Raw genomic sequence first — 25,741 nt, forward strand, 5'->3', positions numbered from 1 at the left:
TGAAGACGAATTTGCGGTATTTAAAGTAATTTTAGGTATAAAAACTTTATTCACAATTTTGTCTCCAGTTATAATTTTTGCTTCAATATTATACTTTAATAATTTGCTAACTTTTAATCGTGTTCCATTACATAAACCATCTGCTATACTCAAGTTTCTGTTAACATAACAATTGAACTAATTTTTAAATTAAGTTCATGAGGTGGTAATCCTTCGCGAATGCTATTTAATATTTTGATTGGAAAATTTATATACATATTGTCATCAGACTTATCGACACCTTTATACGTTGCAGTATCTTATACTATAATATATTTTTGCCTCCCCTTCCATTTAATTTAAAATTTTATTATTTAAAAAATAAGTGTATTCATTATGAGAGGTGAGTATTACACTATTTAATGAAAAATGAATCATGTTTCCAAAAATTTTTTAATATATATTATTCTTTTTCCATTCTTTGGGAATTTTAAATGTTTTGGTTTTTCCTTCTTCAATTTTTAACAATAATTTTCAAAAATGTTCACTAAATGAACGCATATTTATATTTAATTTTAAAATATGGAAATATGACCAAAGGTATGATGATTTTATAATTTCTGCTATAATAATGCTTCTACTACTATTTTTTAAAACAGGAAGAATTTGCCGAAAGTCTCCTCCTATAATTAATAATTTATTCCCAAAAGGAATTTCATTATCACATATATCACGTAAAGTTTTATCGACTATTTTTAAAGCTTTTTTAGGAATCATAAAAGCTTCATCCCAAATGATTAAATCTACTTCTCTTAATTTTTGTTTATCAGATTTAAATTGTAAAAATGCGGTTTCAATATTGGTCAAATCTAAAGGTAAACGAAAAGTTCTATGACTCGTCCCTTAGGAAGTAATATTGAAGCTGTTCCAGTCCATGTCATTGATAACATTTTTTTATTTTCAGAAATAAAATAATAAATTAAAGTTTTATATAAAAATGTTTTTCCAGAACCTTCAGGACCATCTATAAAATACATTTTTTGAATTTGTGAACATGTAATGTTGAAAATATTTTGTTGGTCATCCCCTAGTGGAAATAATTGGGTGTGCCAAAGTGTGGCAAAGTATGCTAAAGTGTGTCAAAGTGTGTCAAAGTGTGCCAAAGTGTGCCAAAATGTGCAAAAGTGTTCAAATTCGGAAATTTGCTGCACTTTGGCACACTTTGACACACATGGGTTTTTCGGAAACAAACATCTCTTTTTTGACAAAGTATGCGTCGGTAAGACTTGAACCCGGATCCTTTGGGTTAGTAAGCTGAAGGTCTACCACTGAGCCACAAGTACTCGTTAAAGTTAATACAAAAATTTAAACTCACGTACTTCAAGCAGCTTTAGATACTTAGTACTTTTACAATATTAATTAACAATTGCCCGTAATTGCCTTAAAGCTGCTGTCCGCCGTAAATGTTGGAAAACATGCCTCAACAGGGGAATCCGTCGGGAATACAAGTTTTCCAGATTTCGTAAAAAAATTTTCTAAGTCCTCAATTTCCGAAAAACCCATGTATGTCAAAATGTGCCAGAGTGTGCCAAAATATACCAAGGTATGCCAAAGTGTAATAAATTTCCGAATTTGAATACTTTAGAACATTATGGCACACTATGGCACACTTTGGCACACTTTGGCACACTTTGGCACACTTTGGCACACTTTGGCACACTTTGGCACACAATCCATTTCCACTAGGGTCGTTCAACTGAGCGTACATTGATTCAAACATGAATTTGCAATGTATTATTTCTTCATTATTGTCAATGTTTTGTAAGAGAGTTTTGTTTGGCATAGGTAATTTGAATGATTCACATGATTTATCTTCTAATTCAAATATTTGGTTTATATGTGATAGAGCACGACTTTCTTTGTTATCGAAAAAATTCTCTGTGAAACTATTTTTATAATTAATCCAAATGGGATCACCTTGAATATTTTCTGAAAGTAAAAACCATCCGAAGAATTGTCGATAACATAACGGTACTAGCTTCTTCGAAAATATTATCAATTTGAGAATCATGTTCAAGATTCGCCCCTAACCTCAAAAAACAACCCAAGACCGTGGGTTGGCGCTCTAAAGATTTGTATGTGTGGTATAAATTAGGATAGAAGCTTGTTGTTCTATAATTTAATTCGATAAATCTTGTTTAGAACCCAGTATTTTTTTCAGTAATTATTATTTGTAATTAAATTTCAGAAAGACAGAATTTTCAACTGAATTAATATTGTATGATTTAATAGTTTCTGCTATATAGTCGTTCTACTACTATTTTTTTAAATAAAAATAATTTTCGGAAATTTTGCTCTTATAACTATATCAATTTATTTCCAAAAGTAATTTCAACCTATAGATCATAAAAATAAAATTTTAAAAATTAAAATCATACAAAAACTGAAATGGGGGGTTGGCGAGCGAAGCCCCACCTGTATATATATATATATATTGAAGTTAATTATTATCAATTTTATGGTAATTATATACAAATATATAATTTTTGTATATATCTAACTATTAAATTAAATTATTACGCCTGAAAAACATAAAAAACCATCCATTCCCAACGAATATCGTCAGCTGACAGCAAGACGGCACAGTGCAAGCATGCCCTGCTTGACATACACGACAGGAAGTATACCGGTACCATGAAAGCACAGTGCCAGCACGATGTGCTGACAAACGTGACGACACGTGGGTATCTTCCGATAAGGGAGCAGTAAATCGCCAGTAAACTCATTTGGCAACAGCGCAATGTCGGAATTCCATTTTTGACGTCCCACAACGATCAAATACAGTTTCTGACTACTGGCGCTGTGTTCCGCATCCCAAAACAATAATCAGCTGATTCGCGGATCGTAAAATTGGCAGTTGATCACAGTGCAAATAATAAAAATGAATTTGGAGGAAGCTGTAGTAATACAAGCTATTATGTTTGACTCTTCAAGTAGTTCTAGTGATAGTGATGATGATGTGGTAGATGAATTTGATTTAGTGCTCAATGATCATGAGCGTGGCAATCAAAATGAAAACAGAAGACCTCGAGTACATTTATTTATTGAAAATGTAATTTATAGATACAGTGAAGCAGAGTTTCAAGAAAATTATAGATAAATAACCATTTACTGAGTAGTATAATGTGTTTTTTTAGTATTTAATAACGAAATAATCGATGTAACCTTATTCAATACATGAAATAATTCCTAATAATTTAATAATTATTTTAGACTGAGGCGCACAACATTTTACTATTTATTACATCTAATAAGACCATATATCTATTACAATGCCGCTACCCTAAGCGGGTCTTGGGCGTTGTCGTCCAGATCGGACGGGTGGGTGCCTATCACCACTACACAGCGCGTCCTTAGGTTGCGGATAGAGGAACAGCCCCTGAGAAAGAGGTTAGCTGCGAATAAATTGAATAAGCAGCCGCGGACAGCCGATAGGAACAGGCGTGGGTGTGATGAGCCCACACTGTCGAACGCATTCATCTAGAAACACTACGCAAGCACCACAACAACAAAAACACTTCACATTAACTCTTATCTCTCAATCTATCTCTTTCATCACACATTACAAAAATGGGCAAAAATCCTGCTGCCGAGGAGGATGCGGGAGCGATGACAACTGCCCCGAAAGGGGATGTGTAGAATGATTCGTCACCTGGTCTTACGCGGTAACGATGCCAGCGAAGGCGCGCTGCCTTGCAGGGGGGCGTTAGGATGCGAGAATGAAACCGTAGTGTGTCTGACGACGAATTGACACTGTCCTCGTCAAAGTCGGAAAGCTCTCATACTTAGTTCTAGAGAGGTATGGGGGTTATCACCTCTAGAACGGTGGACTCACCTGCGATCGGAACAGGATCCGAAGCGCGCGGGTTTAACATAACATCATGGCTCAAAAAAATCAAATCCGAACCAAAAGGGACTTAAGGGTCGGAACTTGGAATGTTCGCAGTCTATACAGAGCAGGTGCGTTTAAAGAACTCGTAAAGGAAGCTGATAGGTACAATCTAGATTTGGTAGCAATACAGGAATCGCGGTGGCCAGATGGCGGAGTACTAGCATCGGGTAACTTCACGTACCTGTATGGGGCCGGGAGTGGGGGATCTCTAGGCACCGGATTTCTCGTAAGCAAAAGCATCATACATTCGGTTAAAAGTTTCAAATCCGTCAATGATAGGCTCTCGTACATCATTATCGAAGGAGAATGGTATAGATATGTATTTATTAATGTACGCTGTCCTACGGAGGACAAAGAAGAAGAAGCTAAGGATCTCTATTACGAAACTTTAGAGCAGGTAATGGACCAGTTCGCGTCTTACGACACAAGAATAGTATTAGGCGATTTCAATGCTAAAATAGGTAGGGAGGAAATGTTTAGGCCTACTATAGGTAAGGAAAGCCTGCACGAAGCCAGCAATGATAACGGTATTAGGGTCATAAATTTCGCGGCGGCAAAAGATCTTATAATCAAAACTACGTGTTTTAAGCACAAGAACATACACAAGGCAACGTGGACATCGCCGGACGGGGCCACACAGAACCAAATTGATCATTTCCTCATTGAAAAAAGACGTCATACTAATGTTCTTGACGTAAGGGCTTACAGAGGGGCAGATAGCGACTCGGACCACTACCAAGTAGTAGCCAAATTAAGAGCTAGACTAGTAGCGAATCAAAATAGTAAGCGAGCAAACAAGGTAGAAAGCTTCGATATTGAGAAACTACGAGATAGAACAGAGCGAATTAGGTACCAGATAGAAATTAATAACAGGTTCCAGGCACTTGAAGAAGCAAACACATCGCCGGAGGGGAATGACGAACCGAATAGCTTATGGGGGGACATCGAAAAAACGGTAAAAGAGGCCGCGAACAAAGTACTGGGTAAAAAGAAAAAGCCAAAGAGCAAACCATGGTTTGACGAAGAGTGCGAACTCTGGTTTGAAAGGCGCAAAAAGGCTAAATTAGATAGCTTACAAAATAGAAGCGATAGGACCGTAAAAGAGTATTCTAACGTAAGGAAACAGACGAGCGCGATCTACAGAAATAAGAAGCGGGAGTATCAAAAGAATCTTATTAGGAGAATAGAAACTAACAGTAAGGAAAATAACCCCCGCGAAATGTACAGAGGGATTAACGCCATCAGAAAGGGTTTTAGGAGTAGAGCGCAATTGATGAAGGGCGAAAACGGGGACCTCGTAACAAATGACAACGAATTACTGTCGCTGTGGAAAAATTATTTCGATAAATTATTAAACGTGCACGAAAATAGCGAAGAATTAGGGGACGAAATTCACACTGCTGAACCCCACGTGGAGGAACCGAGCTACCAAGAAGTAGAGGCCGCGATTAAAAAACTAAAAAACAACAAAGCCGCGGGAAATGACTATACCAGCTGAGTTACTCAAATATGGGGGCGCCGAGCTCACTTTCAAAATCTATAAACTAGTATGTGCCATCTGGAAAAATGAAACAATACCCGAAAATTGGAAGGAATCTATCATTATACCAATTTTTAAAAAGGGGGATAAGACAGACTGCAATAACTATAGGGGTATTTCACTTTTAGCAACGTGCTACAAAGTTCTGTCAAACGTAATACAAGCTAGACTCACTCCATTCGCGGAAGATATAGTAGGAGATTATCAGTGCGGATTTCGGCGAGCGAACCAGATCGACGAGCGATCAAATGTTTACCATAAGACAGTTGTTAGAGAAAAAGTGGGAATTTTGCGAAACCATACACCAACTATTTATAGATTTTAAAAAAGCGTACGACTCTATTAAGCGAAGCAAAATGTATCAAATTCTAGTACTTCTCGGTGTACCGAAAAAACTCGTGAGATTAATTCAAATATGTCTGAACGGAAGCACGGGAAAGGTCCGAGTAGGCGGTAATGTATCAGAACCCTTCATGATACGCGATGGTTTAAAACAAGAGGATGGGCTCTCTACGGTGCTGTTAAACTTAACGTTAGAGTATGCCGTTAGAAAAATGCAGGTTAGCCAGCTGGGCGGAACGCTTAATGGAACAACGCAGATCCTAGGCTACGCAGATGTTTTGGATATACTGGGGGATTGTAGGGAAACGGTAGCAAGAAACGCGGAAATCCTCATAAAAGCGGTGGAGTATACAGGGTTAGAAGTGAGTGAATCAAAAACAAAGTACATGATTGTGGATAAGCTAGGCATCTGCAGAGGGGAGGAAGATCTCAGAGTTGGGAATTTTACTTTTGAAAAGGTTAGCGAATTCAGGTATCTGGGTACGACCATAAATGATAGAAACGAGATTAATGTCGAAATAAATAAGAGACTCCATTCGGGTAATGCTTGCTTCTACGCCGTGAGTAATTTACTTAAGTCGAGGCTGTTGTCTAAAAACGTTAAAATAAGAATATACAGGACAATAATACTGCCGGTGGTTCTGTACGGGTGCGAAACGTGGGCTCTCACTAAGCAGGCGGACAACCGTTTTAGGCTATTTGAAAATAAAGTCTTGCGAAAAATATACGGGCCGCAGAAAGATGAGGAAACCGGGAAATGGAGGAGACTACACAATGATGAGTTACACAATCTGTACGCGTCACCAAATATTAACAGAATAATAAAATCGCGCAGATTGGGATGGGCAGGGCACGTAGCGAGAATGGGAGACGACCGTACGGCAGCGCGTGTCATGAAGGGCAGGCCGATGGTAACGCGACCTCTAGGTAGACCTAGACGTAGATGGGAGGACAACGTAAAAGGAAATAGGACGGGTGGGTGTCGATCGGAGAGGTGGATCTTGGGTGGGGTTGACACAAGATAGGGCAGCGTGGAAGGCTTGCGTAGATGAGGCGATGAACTTTCGAGTTCCAAATGCCATGTAAGAAAAAAAATAAAAAAAAATAAGACCATATATACAGGGTGTAGCAATTGGATTCGGAAAGCTGACAATTCCTCCTGAAAAGCAATTATTTATTGCACTATACGTGCTTGGAACTCCGGATTCTTACAGGTATACTTACATTATATATATTTTTATATTATTAAAATATTGGTTTCGACATTCTTAATGTTTTGTAGATCAGTAACTGCAAAGTTTGATGTGGGGAATGCTACAGCTTGGCGTGCAGTGCATCGTGTTGTGGCAGCTATCTGTGAATACAGAAATTATTTTATTCAATGGCCATCGCAAAATGAGGCAATTGCTACATTCAATAGAATCGAAGCAAGGTATGGATTTCCAAAAGTAATAGGAGCTGTAGATGGCACGCACATTCAAATTTCTGCTCCAAGAAGAGATGCCCAAACTTATATAAACCGTAAGAATGTGCATTCGATCCAGTTACAGGTATGTTTATTGTTAAATTAATGTTAATATTTTGCGTATAGCAAAATGACAGAATTATTAGAGTAATTAATAGCAAAGTATTCCAATATGTATTTTTCAGGTAATATGTAATGATAGACTGGAGTTTATTCATTGCTATGTAGGACTTCCAGGATCGGTACATGACATGAGAGTTTTCAAATACTCTGGGGTACAACAACGGTGTAATGCAGAATATTTCCCAGAAAATAGTCACTTATTAGGTGATTCAGCATACAGTATTCAAAACCATATTATCGTACCTTATCGAGATGATGGACACTTAACCGTAGAGCAACGTTACTTTAACAAAGTGTTGTCCAGTACAAGGATGATGGTTGAACGCTCTATTGGTCTTTTAAAATGTCGGTGGCGATATCTTATAGAAAAATTGCCAATGCGAAGAACCGACTTAATTCCCTGTTATATACTGTGTTGTTGCATTCTACACAATATTTGTTTAAAGCAAGAAGATAATTTTGAGTATCCTGTTCTTATTCCAAATAATATTGATGTGGATCCTGCACCTCTACTTTTAAACGACGTTCTTCAAGAGCAGGGAATAGTGAAGAGAAATGCTATTTGTCATTTTGTAAATAGAAATGTAATATAGTTTTTTAATCATAAATAATAAATGTACAACAAAATTGAAAGACAAGAAAAGAGAATACATAAGAAAAGCACACAAAAAGTGTAAAAAGGGGACTACGATCACCTAATTAACAAATAAAGATTCTTATTAAATATAATCTTTTGTTTATTGAAACCCTTTGTTACAATATTTGTAAATTTTACATGTTTTTAACCCTTGTACAATATATAGTAAGTTTGAACATTACGTTAACTTCAGTTTCACATAACATTGTTTTTTAATTTTAACGTATAGTTATATACTTCTATATGCTAAACATGAGTACGTACTCTTTAACTAATTAATCAGTCAAAAGCTAATAAGCTAATCGTTCCTTTGAATATAGAGAGAATAGGACACTTTTGAGCAGGGGTAAAACTGTACATTCTGTCTGTTCTATTATATTTACTATATCATTATTAAGATTTAATTATAACTAAATATTTAGTACCACGTAAACAGTTTTATCCCTTTACGATAGTATCACACTGATCTCCGATACTTTATTTTTCAATAAATATTTAAATGACAACATTGGAGACACTTAAATATTACATATAACTAATAATATTGTGACTAATCTCATAATATCACAAATTGTTATCTTCAGTTATCAATGATATTGCAAAGATAATAAGCATGTGTACGAAAGCCTGTTATTGAACAAGTGATCGCTTCCAATACACAAAAGCTAACTTATTGTCCAACAATACTGAAGTAAGAAGTATGTCTATTATAATATATCTTATTTTTTAAGAACTTTTACTAAATCTTGCATAACTGCTAATTTTTTGTCTCTGTAATTTTCTGTGTCATCTCGTTTCAATCGCTTTAATTCCAACGATTGCTCCAGATACTGTACTTTCAGCGCTTCTAGCGCTGATTTTGGACGCTCTATAAAAAGAAAATTATACGTGTATTTATGAAATAGCTTAATCAATATAATTACTGATATAGAAATATATACTTACTCAAGTTTGTTGCTGATGAATTGTTAGTATCTAAATTGCCTAATGGCATATTGGATCCAACCACAGACAGTGGCGTAATCCACGGCTTCTTTTGAAATAGTTCATCAAGCTCCTAGATTAAAAAAATTGATATTGATATTTTATAATTTATTATAATAAAATATATTAGAATCTTTGCAAAACATAAATACTCAAACTGCATCCAAATGATATAAATACTTACGTCATAATAAGAACACGTTTTTTTATCATTTCCGCTCTGAGCATTATGATCTTTAATTTTCTTGTAAGCCCTTTTAAGGGAATCCATTTTTGAAATACATTGGTTAGTACTTAAATTTTACCCTTTGGATACCATGCCATCAGTAATTCATTTCCAACATTTTTTGTACGTTAATTTACCTCCACTATAGGCCGCATCGTTTTCTTTGTACAAGTCTATTAGTAAAAGCGTTTCTGCGTTATTCCAAGCATAGCGACCAGTTTCTTTAAAAATAGAAAATATATTTTTATTTATTGTGTGATAATTGTTTTTTAATAAATAGTACAGTAAAAATTTGTATATATTAGGCAATATTACTGTAAGAATTTCTATATATACTCACGTTTACTGCTGGTCTCATCATCTTCAATATCATCCTTCTCATATGTTTCAATAAGATTCTGCAACTCATCATTGTTATTTTCCGTTTCTTTAGTGTCACTATTAATTTTGTCAATATTTGTTGATAAACTATTTAATTTTTGTTGATCTATAGTTTCCTTGTGTTTATTTAATAGCTGTGTTGCAAAAACTATATCTGTATGCAAAAATATTTCATATAATGCATGTATACCTTTATAACACGTTTCAAACAAATTAAAAAATGTACCTGTCTGTGCTAGATGATAAGCTTTTTAGTCGACAAAAAAAGTAAAGCTTTCCATTGTTGCAGAATCAATCAGTGTCAATTGAAATGCACCCTTTTTTTCATCAGATACTCTTTTTTTCAGGGCAGCACTATCCCTTTCAGATTCATCGTTACGAGTATTCAATAAAGTTTCTTGACTGACATTCGATGAACTGCCCAAAGCTGATAAATGCTCATCTAATAGTTGAGTTGCGTATGCTAAATCTGCAGTAAAGAGCATACGTAACTTAATTAATGTACTTATTTTTGTGCTTGTTTAGCAACAATATATTGAAAAAGTAGACTTTACCTTTTAAAGCTCGATCACGTTTAGCAGCAGAAATCTTTAACAAATGCACTTGATGTGATCCATCCATTAACTGTAATTCAACTAAATTGTTGCTTTGATCTGCCTTCAAGCAATTTGATTCATGCCTAACCTTTTTTATATAATTAAGCATTTTCTGTCTATAATTTGGATCTAGTATTAAAAAAAGAATGGTAAAACACAATGTACATACAATATAAAAAAGCAAAATACGTTCGGTTTAAATGTTGTTTAAGTTGTCTACTAACCGTTCTCGATTCTCTCGACATCTTTAACGTTCACAAGAACCTTGAAGGTTTCTTTTGTATCAGGATCAAATAAAACTACTTCTTGTTTATTTGTAATATCCATTATCACAAATCTCTTTGCTCATCAGTAAATACTTAAAACACAGTAAAGCAAATCTAGTCAAATCTTCATCAACCACCAACTCTGATCAGCTGCTTACTGTGTTTTGGGACGCGGAACACAGCTCCAGTAGTCAAAAACCGTATCTGACTGCTTTAGGACATGCGCTGTTGCCAAATCAATTTACTGGCAATTTACTGTTTCCGTATCGGAATATACCCACAGCGTGCCGCGTCATCTGGCGTCTCCGACGTGCGTCGCAGTACAGCACAAAGACAGCACAGCGAAAGCACGACGTGCGGCATAAGGTAGGCACATCATGCTCAGCACGTGCTGTTATCTGGGTTGGCAGCAGTTTTTTATTGCTTTGGATTGTTCATTTTTAACAGGGCACGGAATAATTGCAAAGAAAGAAGTGAAACTAAGAAAATGTCTTTTTCCAAAGTATCCAAATATTTAGGAAGTATATTTGAATATAAAGTTTGCAAATCATATGGGACTCGGTCAAAGGCAATTAAATTGACATAAAGCTTGATAAAAATCAGTACACAGACATATATAATAGAAGAAAACTTGTAATGCTTATATTATATGCTACAGATCAGCTGAAATTTCAATGTTTCTTAGCTCGCATAGCCTAACACAATCAATAAAAAAATTATTCATAAATAAATACTTAAGGAGTTAACACAAAGTCTACTGGTAATGGAATTAAAATTGAGATATTATTCAGTTGCATTTACAGAATTGTGGATTTTGGAATCATTTTTTGGTTGGACTAAATAAATAGTACCGTAAATGTAGGAAAATAAATAAATACTAATTTAAGTTTGATATTCAACCGATAGGTAAAATTATACGATACACTTGAACACTTTTGAAATTAATATAGGTAATGTTCAATGTTCAATTAACTTTTCATTGAATTTTTAAATTATTTGAAATCTATTACAACAGGTATACATTTTGTTGTAACATCTATCTATATAGTTCATACTATGAATAATGAAATTCTTTTTACACGCTGCACTATTGGACATGAAACAAATTGTGCACATAAATACCTTACACAAAAAAAATTTGACATCGATATTTAATACACAAATATACCCTACATTTGTTTTTTTTTTTTAATTTTATACACTGCAAAACTCTACACAATCACATAACCTATGTATTCTTATACCATTGTTACAACAATAGGTTATATACTTCAGTAGAGTTCTGCAGTGTAGTAGAATAATATAAAATAAGTGTATGGAATGTTCATGTAGAAAATATCCGTGTAGAATTTTTTCGCGTAGGGAAATATGTTTGTATAGGGTATCTATGTGTACAATTTGTTAGGTGTCTACTATTGTGTACGGATAGGTTTAAATTATAATTTGTGTTGGAGACATGTTAACAAACTGACATTTAGGGCATACTGCACTACTTGGTTTCAAATATAAACCTGCATATTCAGCTTCAACTTATGGTAAATGCAGTTAATTGTAATTGTTATAATAATAGGGGGTTTTCCTTTAAAAAATTCCTATCTTCAAAACTAAATTGCGGAGGGAAAAATGTTAAAAAAATAATGACAATAAAGGATGATAATATCAACATGTTGTAAAAATTTTAAGTCATTTTAGTGATTAGTTTAAGAGCTAGAATTCAAAAACCTAAAAAAATGAATTTTCTATGTTGTACGGTTACGGGAGTAAGAAGGCTTTATAATAATTGTGGGAGTGATATAGAGAGCGTGTATGTGTAAGTGCGCGCATGTGTATGAGAGACGAAGGATGCGAGGGACGGAACGTGAGGTTTAAGAGGAAGACCGGATTATGTCATAAACCGAAGAAAGCCCGAGGAAAGGTTTTATGAGTGAATCGAGCGAGAAGGGTTTTATGAGTTTATGATAGGAGGGACGGCGGAAAAAGCGGAGGGCTCAGCGCAAGCGCTGGACGTGGGGAACACGCCCTACTGAAAAATGTCACTTGATAATCAAGTGAGATGTCAAGTGATTATCAAGTGACTATCATGACAAAATCTCAAGTGATTATCAAGTGATTATCAAGTGATTATCAAGTGATTATTAAGTGATTATCAAGTGACTATCAAGTGATTATCAAGTTGAATACTGACTTTATATAAACAAATAATTTTTATTAATGATTTATGACATAGCATGCATTAAAAAAGATTATTTCGTGGGAGAAGTAAATAAATTGCATTGCATTGACTGTTAATTAATAAATTTATTTAAAAAATGTAAATTCTTTAATAAAAAAATACAAAATTGTTTTTATCGCTTACATTGATTTATCTATAGGCATTCAATAATGAAGTAAATTAGGTATTGGGCAAATATACATAATTTGAAGAATTTTCATAAAAATACAAATAGTCATAATTTCTTCCGTTGGCACAATAATAGAATCGTTACAAATGTTGTCTATTATTTGCAGATTACTATATTTATTCGCGAAACGATGCCTTGTTTTTATGACATTACATACGGTCAACTCTACTTTGGTTTCCTCGTCAATAATAAAACTTAAAATTTGTACAAATTTATTTGTTTCTCAGTTGTGCAAATGAATTATTAGATCTTTTTTTAATTTTTAGAGACGATTCATATAAACAGCCATCTTTTACCATTTTGTAATATACTTTAGCACTATTTTCTGACAGCTGTACTTTTTCCAAAATATCATCATTGACGCAGTCACCTAGCCCAAAATATGTAATTTTCTTTAATTTGCAGACATTCTGTACTTTGGCACAAAGAATATTGTCACAGTACATTTTAACTAATTCATTCGTGTCTGGATAAATGTATTCTTGTACAATAGAAATCATATGGTTTATATTAACATATCTTATGATTTGTAATGTGACACCTTTTGAACATTTTATTGCTCCTAATAAATATCGATTCGCAGATTCAAAACAAAATGTTGACTGACACCACAATGGCCCCCAATTTAATACACATTCAGATATATGTAGTAATTGGTGGACATTATAGGTCATTGCTTTAATTCCGAAATATTCCTCACATTTCGCTACAAATTCGTACAACATTTCATTGGCCTTATTTAATTGTTCGATGTTAATACTACTTTGCAAAAGAATATATAAGCTTTCTACAAAAAGAAGCCAATGAAAAAGGTGCTTTCTGCTTATATGTTCTTCTAATAAAGGTACACTATAATACAAAACATAGTTCTCCCACTCGCGAGCCTTCCAATCATTTCTGGAACTTATTGATCTGGTTAAACGAGAAATTTGGTGTGGAGCTGTAATTTTTTTTATCTTTTCATCGAGTTCTTCAAGATCATCTTTACTCATTGACAGTAAATAATAATTCGTAAGCTGGCTTGCAACGCCCTCTAAACAACAATGAAGATAATCGACTGAGAAGCCAGATATAATATTAAACTTTGAAAAGTTTATAAGAGGTGATGGATATTTAATACCGTTAATAGGATTAGTAGGCGTTGCAATCATCATGTCTTCCACAGTTTTTGTATGAACTCGAGACTCAGGAGGAGATGTTAGTAAACAGTACCTCATACTCCCTTCAGCCCATTGTCCTGGATGCAGGCACCAGCTACACCCACAACTACCATTGAACTGTTTAATACCCTGAACTGGCGCTCTAGCCACAGAATCTACACAGCAGGTTACAACGTAAAGTTTTACAATTTTTTGTTGATTATGTACAGTACACACAATATCTTTAGTGGATTTATTAATAATATCAACAAATGAATTTAAAAAAATACTCATGTTTGTTTTTTTTTATTAAACCACAATCCACAGGTGATTAACTTCTGCATTCGTTGTTGTTTAGGCAATTCATTTAACATCAGATACAAAGGCCAAATAGAATATTGTGAGCACTCAAATTTTGGAGTCCCATCCGTATTAAATACAGCACTAACATAACTATGTTTTTCTTCTGGCGGTAAGGTCTTAACAAATTTACGATATTCTTGACCACCGTATACATCTTCTATACGATCAGGTTTTGAAATTCTTTCGTTTACAACGTACTCATAATGATCTTCATACAAGTTTAATAAATTTTGTATTTGTGTCGATGGATCAAGAAGAACGAAAAAACTGGTACTACTAGGGTTATCTAAATCCAATTCAGCTTCACATATTTTACAGTTCTTTACAGAGGATATTTCGCCAAATTTTCCTACATAAGCTGTACAATTATGACAAACTGCATGAAACTCTGCGTGTTCTTTTGGGTTCAACAATTTATCAAGAGAATATCGACAATCTGGCAGGATTGGCGAGTCAAAAATTATATTTATCAATTTAAATAAATTTGTCATGGCTGTAACCGATAAACTATTTGTAATACAAAATTTTAAAATCATTAAAAATAACTCTCCTTTTTTTATATTGACAGATACTTTTATAGAATCCATAAAATCAACATTATTCATCATTTCAGCTAAGCTTTTAGGGCACTTAAAAGACTGATCTTGGTTTTCTTTCACGCCATCTAACATAATGCTACATAAATAGCTGCTTAAGTCGTGATCTTGTGATTCATATGCAGAAAATGTCTGAAATAAATATAAAAATTTTAATTTCATGAAGTTAAAAGTTATTGGAGGAGGAAGACACAAATAAGTAAAATTAGAGTCAGGTAAAAAAAAAGAAAGAGAGGGAAAGGAAGGTAAAGTAAAACAGGGTTTTGTGCACACTACGTCCAGAACACAATTCTTAAATCACGATTTGTACAGAACATGTGTTGTGCGAGAACATAATTTTCCCTTGTGTGACCTTTTTGCAATCATGATATATTATTACGCACACTGTCCATGACTTGGTGTACGTAAAATTGCACTTGTTGCGCATGGAGCAATGAACTATTTTTCTATTTCTTTTTTACTTTTTTCAACAGATTCATTATTCACTAAGAAATCGGCGTTAAAAAAAATTAGGGATAATCTTTTAAGAAGTAAAATTTTCTGAACCTTACAAAAAATGCGTATTAAAATAGTACAATGTGCAACTAGGGGGAAAATTGGATTTTTCTAGCGAGGATGATGTTTCAGCATGAGTGAGAGTCGAGGGCACCCGAGACTGAAAAAGCCACTTCCCCCCTTGTTACACACCGTGCTTTTTTTTAACTCGGGCCTGCATAGGCCCCTTTTCGTGCACAAAAAACGAATAGGAAATTGAGGACTCTACAGTGTATATCACTTCAATAATACATTTGCGGGAATAAAGTACTTTATTCCCTCATTTGCGGGAATAAAGACTTTATTCCCGAAAATGCGGGAGTAAAAGATACGAGGGAATAAAAAGCTACTATAGTCCTGCTTTTCAGGGAATAAAGTGGCTATTACAGTTAAGCAGTGAATAAAATTACATTTTAACATTTTTTAAACAATTTTTAACATTTTTTAACAATTTATAACATTTTTTAAACAATTTTTAACATTTTTTAACAATTTATAACAATTTATAACAATTATAACAATTTTTAAAATTTCAGTAAACTATGACGAAATAGTATATTGTGCAACTAGGGGGGAAAATTTAATTTTTCTAGCGAGGATGATATTTGAGCACGAGTGGGAGTTGATAGGGTGCCGTAGGTGCCCGAAACGGACACGAGATTGGATTTTTTGGGTCGCTGATTATGAATTCACTATCACATTTTGAAAATGTGCGATGGCAAATCCAATATAATGTTCAAAGATTTTTTAAAATTCTGACATTATAAATCAAAAGTTTAGAAAATTTTACTTTGAAAAAGACTATTCCTGATTTTTTTAACACCGATTTCTTAGTAAATAAATCCATTGAAAAAAGTATTACAAACCCTTGTAGGAAATTGAGGTGTTTACACTCATATTATGTCAAAAATATGTACAGTCGGCAGATTGTATGACCCACCTACTGGCGACGGTAAGTGGGCATAATACACGCGAAAAATTAAGTTGAACGATATTTATAACTATTTTATGTATGTCTTTTGCATTTTCTAGTTCGTATATGAACTCTTTATTACTCCTTGTATCGTCAATACTTGAAATTTAATTATGAACATCACATATGGGTAAAATTCAAAAAATTTATTATTTTTTTTTCGATTTTATTTAAATGTATTTTTTCAACGTACACACAACTTTTTGCACCAATGACTCTTTTAATTAATAGAAGACAAACAAATATTGATATTTAAAATCATATAGTATTAATTTTTTTACTTCTGAAATATGTACACCATATGTATGAGGGCTAGCCAGTGTGTCTGAATCTTCTTCATTTATCACACTATATTTATAATATTGAAAATAAATATAGAATTAGTTGTAAAATTATTTGTTTAATTATGGGTAAACTGCCTGCGATGGCAATTTTTACTTAATTGTCTTTTTTGAATGTATTTTATTGAACTCTATGGTGTTGGCGTCTAAATTTACACACAGGTGCTTATATAAAAATAAAAATTATACCATTTAAACTATTTTTTTTTTAATTTTACAACTAATTCTGAATCTGGTTTTAATATAATTATTACGAATAAAAGAAAGTTATAAACATATAATGTTTTTGCCAATAAAATCCGTTGATCATGGATACAATTAATATAATTGATACATTAAAATAACGTGAATTATTTATAGTCCGTAGCATGAAAATAGATATCAATATTTATTGAAGCAGTTTGTTTAACAAAAACATTACTTGATAATGTATGTAGACTAAACTAACAATAATTAATTATACTAACCATGTTTTCGTTACTGCTTCCTTCGCACAATTCATCGGTGGAGTTATTTTCCTCCGCTTGTACAAGTGAGGTTTGACTACTGCATATCTATAACAAAACAAATTTATTATTATTTTTGATGTAAGAAGAGCTAGATTTTTTAATTCAAAAACAGCTTACCTCATCAAATGTATCTGTTTGATTAAGAACATTTTTATATCATTGAGCAGTTCGTTTTGTTATTCCTTCATCTCCTACTTCAAAATTTTTTTTATACCTATTCATGTTGACACTGTTTCCATAAATTTATTTACAATACCTTTTGTAGTGCTGATAATAGTTTAAAATGAATTGTTCTCTTTTTGATTAATATTTTTTCATTAGCTGCACATAACACATAAAAATTTTTATATTGTTATCTATTGAAAAAAAATTAGTAACTAATATTCTAATCCCAAAGACAAATAATCTTCCTCCTCAGCAAGTAACATTAGAAAGATGTTTATATGTATATAACCTACAAAGAGATTAAAGCTGTACCTATAACAGTATGACGAATAATGCATGATACACAATGTTCAAACTGTTCCGAAATCCGTAGAATATTTCATATTTTTGAAAGTTATTATTTTTCATATTTTAGCATAAGTTTGTCTTGTGTATTTTTTATCCCACATTTCATTCAAATTTTAGAATCAGAATCTGACGCTAGGTCCAAAGCAGAAAATAAAAAAAGAGACTGATTATTCCAAAGAAATTGACGTCTAGCGATACTAATGACAGTTTCGAATTTGAAGAAAAAAAACCAGTAATGTATTTTATTTCATTAAAATTATACGATTTTTTTAACTTACTGTATATGATATTTTTCTTACAGAAAAAAGGTAAAATTATAGAAAATATGGTTCAGTGCATTAACAGTCAAGAAACGATTAAAAAATACAATGAACAGATACATATTAATAGTCGAAAGAGATTTAGCTTTAATAATACAGACAATAGTGTGGCTGAAGTGAGCGTATCCGACTTGAATAAAAATCACAGTCAACAATAGTTCTTTTAGAAGATTGTCAAAAATTCGGTATGTATGGACAAAAATATGGTTATACGTTATACATCATGCATGTTTAATCATTTCCAATAAAATCATGTCTACCATTATTATAGTGCCAATAATATGTAAGTTCAAAAACAAAGTACATCTATACATGTTTATCTTAATAAAAATTAAAAATTGAATTTTAATTACATATCTGTACAAATGTTTGTAAAAGTATCCGCATTAGTTTTCACATATTTTTGTATACATGATTTTACATCTTTATGGCAATATTTAAGCTTAGCTGATTGGTTGTAATTGTAACCTCGAGAACAAAACTCTGTTGAAAATATGTATTTATTTTCAACACGTAAAAGTAATAGTAACGGTAATATTTAATAATAGATTAAATTTGTGCAAAATAGTTGGTTTTTGATGTTACGAGATAAATTTCGTGCAAATATTGTAAAATGTGGTTTGAGATACGATGATACCTTTGTGAAATTTGCTTCGACATTCTGTTAAAAGCAAATGAATATGTATCAATATTTATAAATCAATAATTATTCATACATATTCAACTGTCCTGAAATATTTGCATACATATCTAGATAACATTAAAAAAAAACTCTTTACAATTTATATTTACTATTTAGACATTTGCGGAATGTAGTAAAATATAATTTAAAAATTATTAATTATTGAAATTTTTCAAAGTTATAATGTGTTTTATAAAATTTGTTAAAATTTTTTTAAACCTATTTAATGAAAGTTTGAAAAAATGTTTTATCGTAGATGGTTTGAAAAAAAGAAATGCAGTAAATCATAAAGAAAGTGAAGTACATCCTTCTGAGCCCTTTCATTGTTCAACTCCAAAAACGCAACAACTTCTTATTCCGTTCCAGTCATCACAAACAGGTTATTATTTTAAATCTATTCAGTCATCTTATCCGCCCCTCCCTTTTGAATCTTTTATTAAAATTCAAATATTACAAATAAAATTATTTGAATATCCGTAAAAATCATTTATTAAATTATTAAATATTCAAAATATTCAAAATGAGAAATTTACAAATGCTTAAATCATATATTAAAAAATGTTACTTGATAGTCAATATCAATATACTTAAAAAATTAGATATAGCATAATTTTTCGACTATTATTTACAGTCATTTGATCTTAGATTAAGAAACTTTATAAAAAAGTGGCCACACCTTAAATACTATACAATAAATGTAGATCTCCAGAAATATTCAGAAGTTTTTGTATATATTCAAAAAGAAACGTGCGGTTATGGACTAGACATTTATTTTTAGACAGTCGTTTTGGTTGTATGTGTAATGATCTTTCGTTCTATTAACACACGAGGAGACAAACAATTTATTAAAAATATAATCTTATATTCTAATGGAGCTGGAAACTTGTATTGTATTGTTATATACAAATATGACAATTCTCAACATATTTAATTAAAAAAAATTAATTTTTTCTTCGTATTTCTTAAATAAATCTGATAAAATACTTTTGATATCATTTCCTGTTTTGCAATAGATCAGTTTAAAAAGGACGTAAAATCCTCCAGAATAATGGACCATATTAAAATAAATCTATGATGATAAAAAAGGACATATTGTATTTGAATAAATTAAAGCATTACTATAGATTCACTCCAAGTAATCATATTAAGAAATAAAAAATATTGTTTGTAACGCAAGCATGATTCCCATGTCCTATTAAGGGGACAAACCACTTTTAAACCCTGAAAAATAAAATTATATTAAACATTTTTAAAAATGAATTATTATTAAAATAAAGTTTTTTATACCACTCTAATCTCAAAATGCAAACTTTAATTGCAATTTTCGACTCTCGTGGTATAAAATATCGTATAAGACTGTTGTGGGAGGTGTTTTTCTACCTTGCTCGAGGTTTTTCGCACGAGCGAAGCGAGTGCGAAAAACCTCGAGCAAGGTAGAAAAGCAGATCCCACAACAGTGTCATAATATACTATTTTCTAATATATAAAGATATAATCTTGACTTTTACCAGGCTAAATTGATAGTAGCCCCTGCGTACATGTGTTACACTCCGTGCACTATTTTATGTGTTCGAGCACTGTCCGTAGGATTCCAAGGGAACGAGTAGTCAAATTAAGCTCAAATTTTAGGAGGATGTTTCGTACACTTGTACTTTTGGTATGAATGCAGGAATTTTGTTTTGAATGCTTAGAAAATTTTTAATGCTGAAAACATTGAATTTTTTTCTTGTTTTCGACCAATTTTGTGATATTTTTTTTATAAACGGATTTCGAGCGTGTTCTACGTAAAATTTTCTATAAAAATAAGAAATAAAAAAATAAATCGATAATAAAAGAAATAAAAAAATAAATCGATTTTTTTGAGTTTTAAAAGTGGTTTGTCCCTTAAATCAATTCATTTAAAAAATACGAAATTTGTTATGTTTTTATAACATTTATTAAATAATAACTGATTTATTATTAATCATACTAAATCATTACTTGATAAATAAGTTGATGAATAACTATCGTATGTGCTTGGAGCAAATACATTATTGCGTATCCTTGGTTACAATTTTATAAAGATCCCGAAATTTCCGGACAAAAACTACTCTAAAATTTTTTCATTCACTTTTGTTACGTTTCAAGATATAATAATTAAAGGGGACCCAACCACATTAAATATTTTAAAAATGAGTCTTTTTTTAGACTACAGGGATGTTTTGCCTCTTAATGAAAAAAAGATTTTTTGCACGATTTTCGCGTTTTTTGTACCTATTAAGCGGGCGTAAAGTACCATTTTTTACCGGCGGGCGTAAAGTTTGAGCAGCGGGCGTAAAGTTCGAGCAGCGGACGTAAAGTTCGATCAGCGGGCGGAAAGTTTGAGCAGCGGGCGTAAAGTTCGAGCAGCGGGCGGAAAGTTTGAACAGCGGACGTAAAGTTTGAGCAGCGGGCGTAAAATTTTGTGTTTTCTGTTATATTTTAAAAATTTTGAAAATTTTGAAGTATTTGAAAATTTTTAAATTGGAAATAAATGTGTTAATAAATAGAAAATGTTGATAATCCATAATACTTTATTTTATAAATATTTGTGTTAAGTGGGATTGTTGCCCTCGTGTGGTTGCAGTACTCGTCTGCGGCTCGTAAACGCCTTGCCTCGTACTGGCAACTCCACCCTACGGAAAAAAATCGCGCGATTAGTCGCGTGATTATTCGCGTGATTGATCGTGGGAATAATCCCGCGATTAATCGCGTACATTTATCGAACTTTTTTCGACGCGTCGCACGAGTAATCGCGTGACTAATCGCGCGATTCATCTAAAATAAATTTAAAAAAAAAATAAATTGTTTAAAATTCAAAATTATTTAGCGAGGTGGCCAATTTAGGTGTTACCATCCTGATGGTAACAATTATACTTGCCACCCCACTAACTAATTTTGGATTTTAAATAATTTTAATTTATTTGAAAATTTGGTTGGCGTGATCGCGCGATTAGTCGCGTGATTAGTCGCACGATTAAACGCGGGACAAATATCGCGATTCATCTAACATAAATTTTTAAATAAAATAAAATTATTTAAAATGCAAAATTAGTTAGCGGGGTGGCCAGTGTAGGTGTTATCATCTGGATGGTAACACCTAAAATGGCCACCTCGATAAATAATTTTGCATTTTAAACAATTTTATTTAATTAAAAAATTTATTTTAGATAAATCGCGCAATTAGTCACGCGATTAATCGTGCGACTAATCTCGTCGAAAAAAGTTCGATAAATTTTCGCTATTAATCGCGGGATTGTTCTCGCGCTTAATCATGCGAATAATCGCGCGATTTTTTTCAGTAGGGCACACTCGGCCTAAAAAAGCCCACTTTACGCCCTTGGTACACAATATACTATTATTTGTAAAATTGAACTATAACATCTAATTTAAAAATTGTTGTGAGATATGATACTCTAGTAAATATCAATATCTAAAGAATAACATAACATTACATAACACTGCTGTCCGGTAATTTCCCGATCTTTCTAAAATTTTAACCAGAAATATTTCAATTTTTAAAACACTAAATTTATATTAAAATATGTATATATATCATTCAGATATCTCACCAATAGGAGGCTCTTCAAATCTGTCTGGATCTAAACATAAACGTATTGTTAGTCCCGAAAAGGCAAAAGATTCTGCCTTATCTCACACGAAGTCTGTTTCCCTTCCCGTTAGTCTAAGAAAATCGTCGAAGCTGATATCGCGCGAATTGTTCTCTTCTACTCAGACACATGTATCGCGCACCACAGACCGATCGCGCACCCCAGGCGGAATGCGCACCCCTGATGTAACGCGTGTCCCGGATAGATCGCGTACCATAGACAGATCGCGCACCTTAAGCGGATCGCGAACCCGGCATGAATCGCGTACCCCCGATGTATCGCGAACCCCAGGTGGACCGAGCACCCCAAGCAAATCGCACATCCCAGGCGGATCGCGCACCTCAGTCGGATCACGCACCCCAGACATATCGCGCACCTCAGGCGGTTCGCGCATCTTAGGTGCATCGCGCTACCCAGGTGGATCGCGCATCCCCCTAGGCAGATCGCGCATCTCAGGCGGATCGCGCACCCCAGACATATCGCGCATCTCAGGCGGATCACGCACCCCAGACATATCGCGCACCTCTCGTCAATCGCGAACCCCTCGTCGATCGCGAACCTTTCGTCGATCGAAAACTCCTTGTAGTTCGCGAACCCCTCGTAGATCGTGAACCCCTCGTACATCGCGAACTACTTGTCGATCGCGAACCACTCATCGATCGCGAACCCCTCGTCGATCGCGAACCCCTCGTAGATCGCGAACTCCTCATCGATCGCAAACCCCTCGTCGATCGCGAACACCTTGTACCCCGCGTAGACATCATACCCTACCTGATATTCCGACACCACAACGTCCTCAGCAAAATTATGAACCTAGACCACGCCGTCCAGGTCCAAGATGTAGGACACAAAGGAACGAACCCGAGATTCGAAATGAAGCAAGAGACAATGAAGGATTGTCTGATTCTGAGCCGTGTGCAGTTGGCATGGTGAAGCAGTATAAACCAAAATTATATAGGGCGTATAAAAAGGCTGGATATGATTTAGGAACAGGTATATTAAAAAAAAATTCTTTGGTAATAATTTATAAAAAGGCAATAAAATAACAAACAATAATTGATAGCACTAGTGTCTTAAACCCGCACTTACCGCACGGTTATCCGTATCTTAAAGAGCATATTTTGGTACGTTGCAATAATGAATGAATTATTTACTTAAGCTGTACGGGCTCGTAGTAAGATACTAAAGTCTAAAAGCATTCGAAATATATGTTTTTGTAACACAGGCACAATTTTCGCGTTTTTTGTACCTATAAAGGGGGCTTAAAGTACCATTTCTTTTACCGGCGGGCGTAAAAAGTCGGCAGCTGGTGTAAAGTCCGAGCAGCAGGCGTAAAGTTTGAGCAGTGGGCGTAAAGTGCGAGCAGCGGGCGTAAAGTTTGAGCAGCGGGCGTAAAGTTCGAGCAGCGGGCGTAAAGCAGCAGTTTTAAATTGGATTAGAGGTTTTAAATTTTTAGGCGGGGGAGGGGGGGCTTCGCCATATCGAACGCTAACCTCCCCTCTGGGGGTGACGGGTTTAAGCCACACTTGCTATAAAATAATATACGATACGCGCGTCCTAAGCAGTACTTCCGGCACAGCAAAATTAGCGCCCAAGCGTAGCGAGAAAGTGCCAGAAAGTGCCACTTACGTCACTTGTATCATCAAATATTTTTTTTATTTCAGTCACCGCAGAACCGCATGAACGGTATGAAATCGTAGATGATAAAGTTTACCTCGGAGAAAAGGTCAAAGTAGGAAAGGATACATGGAGAATAATGAAACGTAGCAGAAGGTCAAAATTTTTAAGAGATCTAGGGAATGTGTTTTGGACAAAACGAATAATAGCGCATAGATGCTTAGACCTTTCTAAATTAAAAAATAAAAGATTTGGCAATCAGCCTATACAGTTATTTTCACCGAAGAAGATAAATTTATATCTTAGTAGGATAAAGTTTATAAATATTTAATTTTTGGACGTCCTTAAATATGTTTTGCAATTCATCTTATGTTTTTCATACAGGTTTATACTAGGATTATCTAAATACCTCAAATTATTATAACGAATTAGATCGAGACGTTAAAGATATATATATTAAAAATGCAACTTCTAGTTTAAGTTTCCACGAAAGAGATGAAAGACTTTACCAAAAGCCTAATTAATAATGAAGATTACTTCTGAAGAAACATTTATTTTGTACTTTTATTAAACAATACACGATATTTTTTATTAAAACTCGAATTAAAATTCTTTTTCTGACTCCCAAAATTAAATTTAAATTATATCCTAGAATATATTGTATTTTATATTTTAAATGGCGAATTAAATTTTTAATTTTTAACAACCGTTTATAAATTAATAGTATTAAAAAGTAATTGTTTAATTCAAATCACAATTCAACTTGATAATCACTTGATAGTCACTTGATAATCACTTGATAATTACTTGATAATCACTTGATAATCACTTGAGATTTTGGCATGATAGTCACTTGATAATCACTTGACATCTCACTTGATTATCAAGTGACATTTTTCAGTAGGGCGCCAGGGCCAGCTGTTGGGCCCGAGAGCGACCGACGCATGAGTGGGTGATGACGCACGAGTAAGGATGAGTGAGGGGGCAGGTACGGCCAGGGTGCCGACCGGCAGCCCCTAGGAGAGTTAGTTCTAATCCTGCCAGCGCAGAGCGCAGACGATGTAGCCAATACTTCAAATATATTGTTTTTACTAAGAGTCTAAGTCTTTCTTTCACACTTCACCTCCGTACATCCCACATAATTAACTTGAAATTTTGGGAAAAGATCAGTGCGTGGTTTATAACATTTTATAATTTCTAATATATTAGGGTAAATTTTTGTTCATGAATTATGTACATAGAAACCTCTGAGAAGCAGGCACGTAAAATCAAAATCCCCCATGTATAATTATTATGTAAATACTGAATTCATGAAATTACTTGTTGATTGCAGTCATTTTCCTCGGATGTTCTTTTCCGCATGGAATAATTTGTAAGGTCTTCTCTTCTTCCTGATCTTAGATAACGTTTGTATCACCAGAGTCGTCAGATTCAGACATTTTCTTTTATAAGTTTATTTTAGTATTATCAAGAACACTAATAATTTTAGGGTGGATCCTATTTTGTAGATCGTCTTTTACCGTTTTTAATCGGTTCAGTGTGTATCAAAATTGTTTATTTCGAAACCGTGAAAATGTAAACACATGACGACGGGATATGTATTATACAAAAACGTAAATATAAAAAACCTAT

General features: G+C 33.6%; 4 protein-coding genes across 5 annotated transcripts in view; 1 reads left to right on the forward strand and 3 right to left on the reverse strand.

Moving 5' to 3' along the window:
- LOC100118566 (coiled-coil domain-containing protein AGAP005037) overlaps nucleotides 1-25,730 on the reverse strand; it is a 1,551,999-nt gene extending 1,526,269 nt beyond the window's left edge. The window contains exon 1 of one of the 2 annotated variants that reach the window (XM_031920997.2): nucleotides 25,430-25,730. The gene's annotated coding sequence lies outside the window, so the exon portion shown is untranslated. The remainder of the gene's footprint in view (nucleotides 1-25,429) is intronic. The other variant, XM_032601339.1, reaches the window with a different exon arrangement.
- Nucleotides 8,143-9,781, reverse strand: LOC116415820. Its single transcript, XM_031921217.1, has 4 exons — nucleotides 9,589-9,781; nucleotides 9,207-9,469; nucleotides 8,984-9,095; nucleotides 8,143-8,906 (listed from the first exon to the last, which is right to left on the reverse strand). Exons 2-4 carry the CDS (start codon nucleotides 9,291-9,293, stop codon nucleotides 8,758-8,760), a joined length of 348 nt encoding a protein of 115 aa, XP_031777077.1. The 5' UTR covers nucleotides 9,294-9,469; nucleotides 9,589-9,781; the 3' UTR covers nucleotides 8,143-8,757.
- Nucleotides 12,770-17,471, reverse strand: LOC116415821. The gene is made up of 3 exons (XM_031921225.2): nucleotides 17,466-17,471; nucleotides 17,307-17,393; nucleotides 12,770-15,123 (listed from the first exon to the last, which is right to left on the reverse strand). The coding sequence occupies exons 2-3, from the start codon at nucleotides 17,307-17,309 to the stop codon at nucleotides 14,323-14,325; spliced, it is 804 nt and encodes a 267-aa protein (XP_031777085.1). The 5' UTR covers nucleotides 17,310-17,393; nucleotides 17,466-17,471; the 3' UTR covers nucleotides 12,770-14,322.
- LOC116415708 (104 kDa microneme/rhoptry antigen-like) lies at nucleotides 23,104-24,712 on the forward strand (the record flags this gene model as incomplete). The annotated part of the gene is made up of 3 exons (XM_031921233.1): nucleotides 23,104-23,485; nucleotides 24,157-24,414; nucleotides 24,494-24,712. Coding segments are annotated over 3 exons (651 nt in total), but the record flags the coding sequence as incomplete, so codon positions are not given.
- Nucleotides 25,731-25,741: the final 11 nt, after the last annotated feature.

Source organism: Nasonia vitripennis (genome assembly GCF_009193385.2).
Source record: "Nasonia vitripennis strain AsymCx chromosome 1 unlocalized genomic scaffold, Nvit_psr_1.1 chr1_random0005, whole genome shotgun sequence".
Classification (NCBI taxonomy): Eukaryota; Metazoa; Arthropoda; class Insecta; order Hymenoptera; family Pteromalidae; genus Nasonia; species Nasonia vitripennis.

Bases quoted from the DNA above. Each gene is read 5' to 3' on its own strand.
- LOC116415820 (XM_031921217.1), bottom strand. From the start codon at position 9,293: ATGGATTCCCTTAAAAGGGCTTACAAGAAAATTAAAGATCATAATGCT. The intron at 9,096-9,206 runs GTAAGTATTTAT...TTTTTAATCTAG, and splicing joins AAACGTGTTCTTATTATGAC to GAGCTTGATGAACTATTTCA. The intron at 8,907-8,983 runs GTAAGTATATAT...TTCTTTTTATAG, and splicing joins TTCATCAGCAACAAACTTGA to AGCGTCCAAAATCAGCGCTA.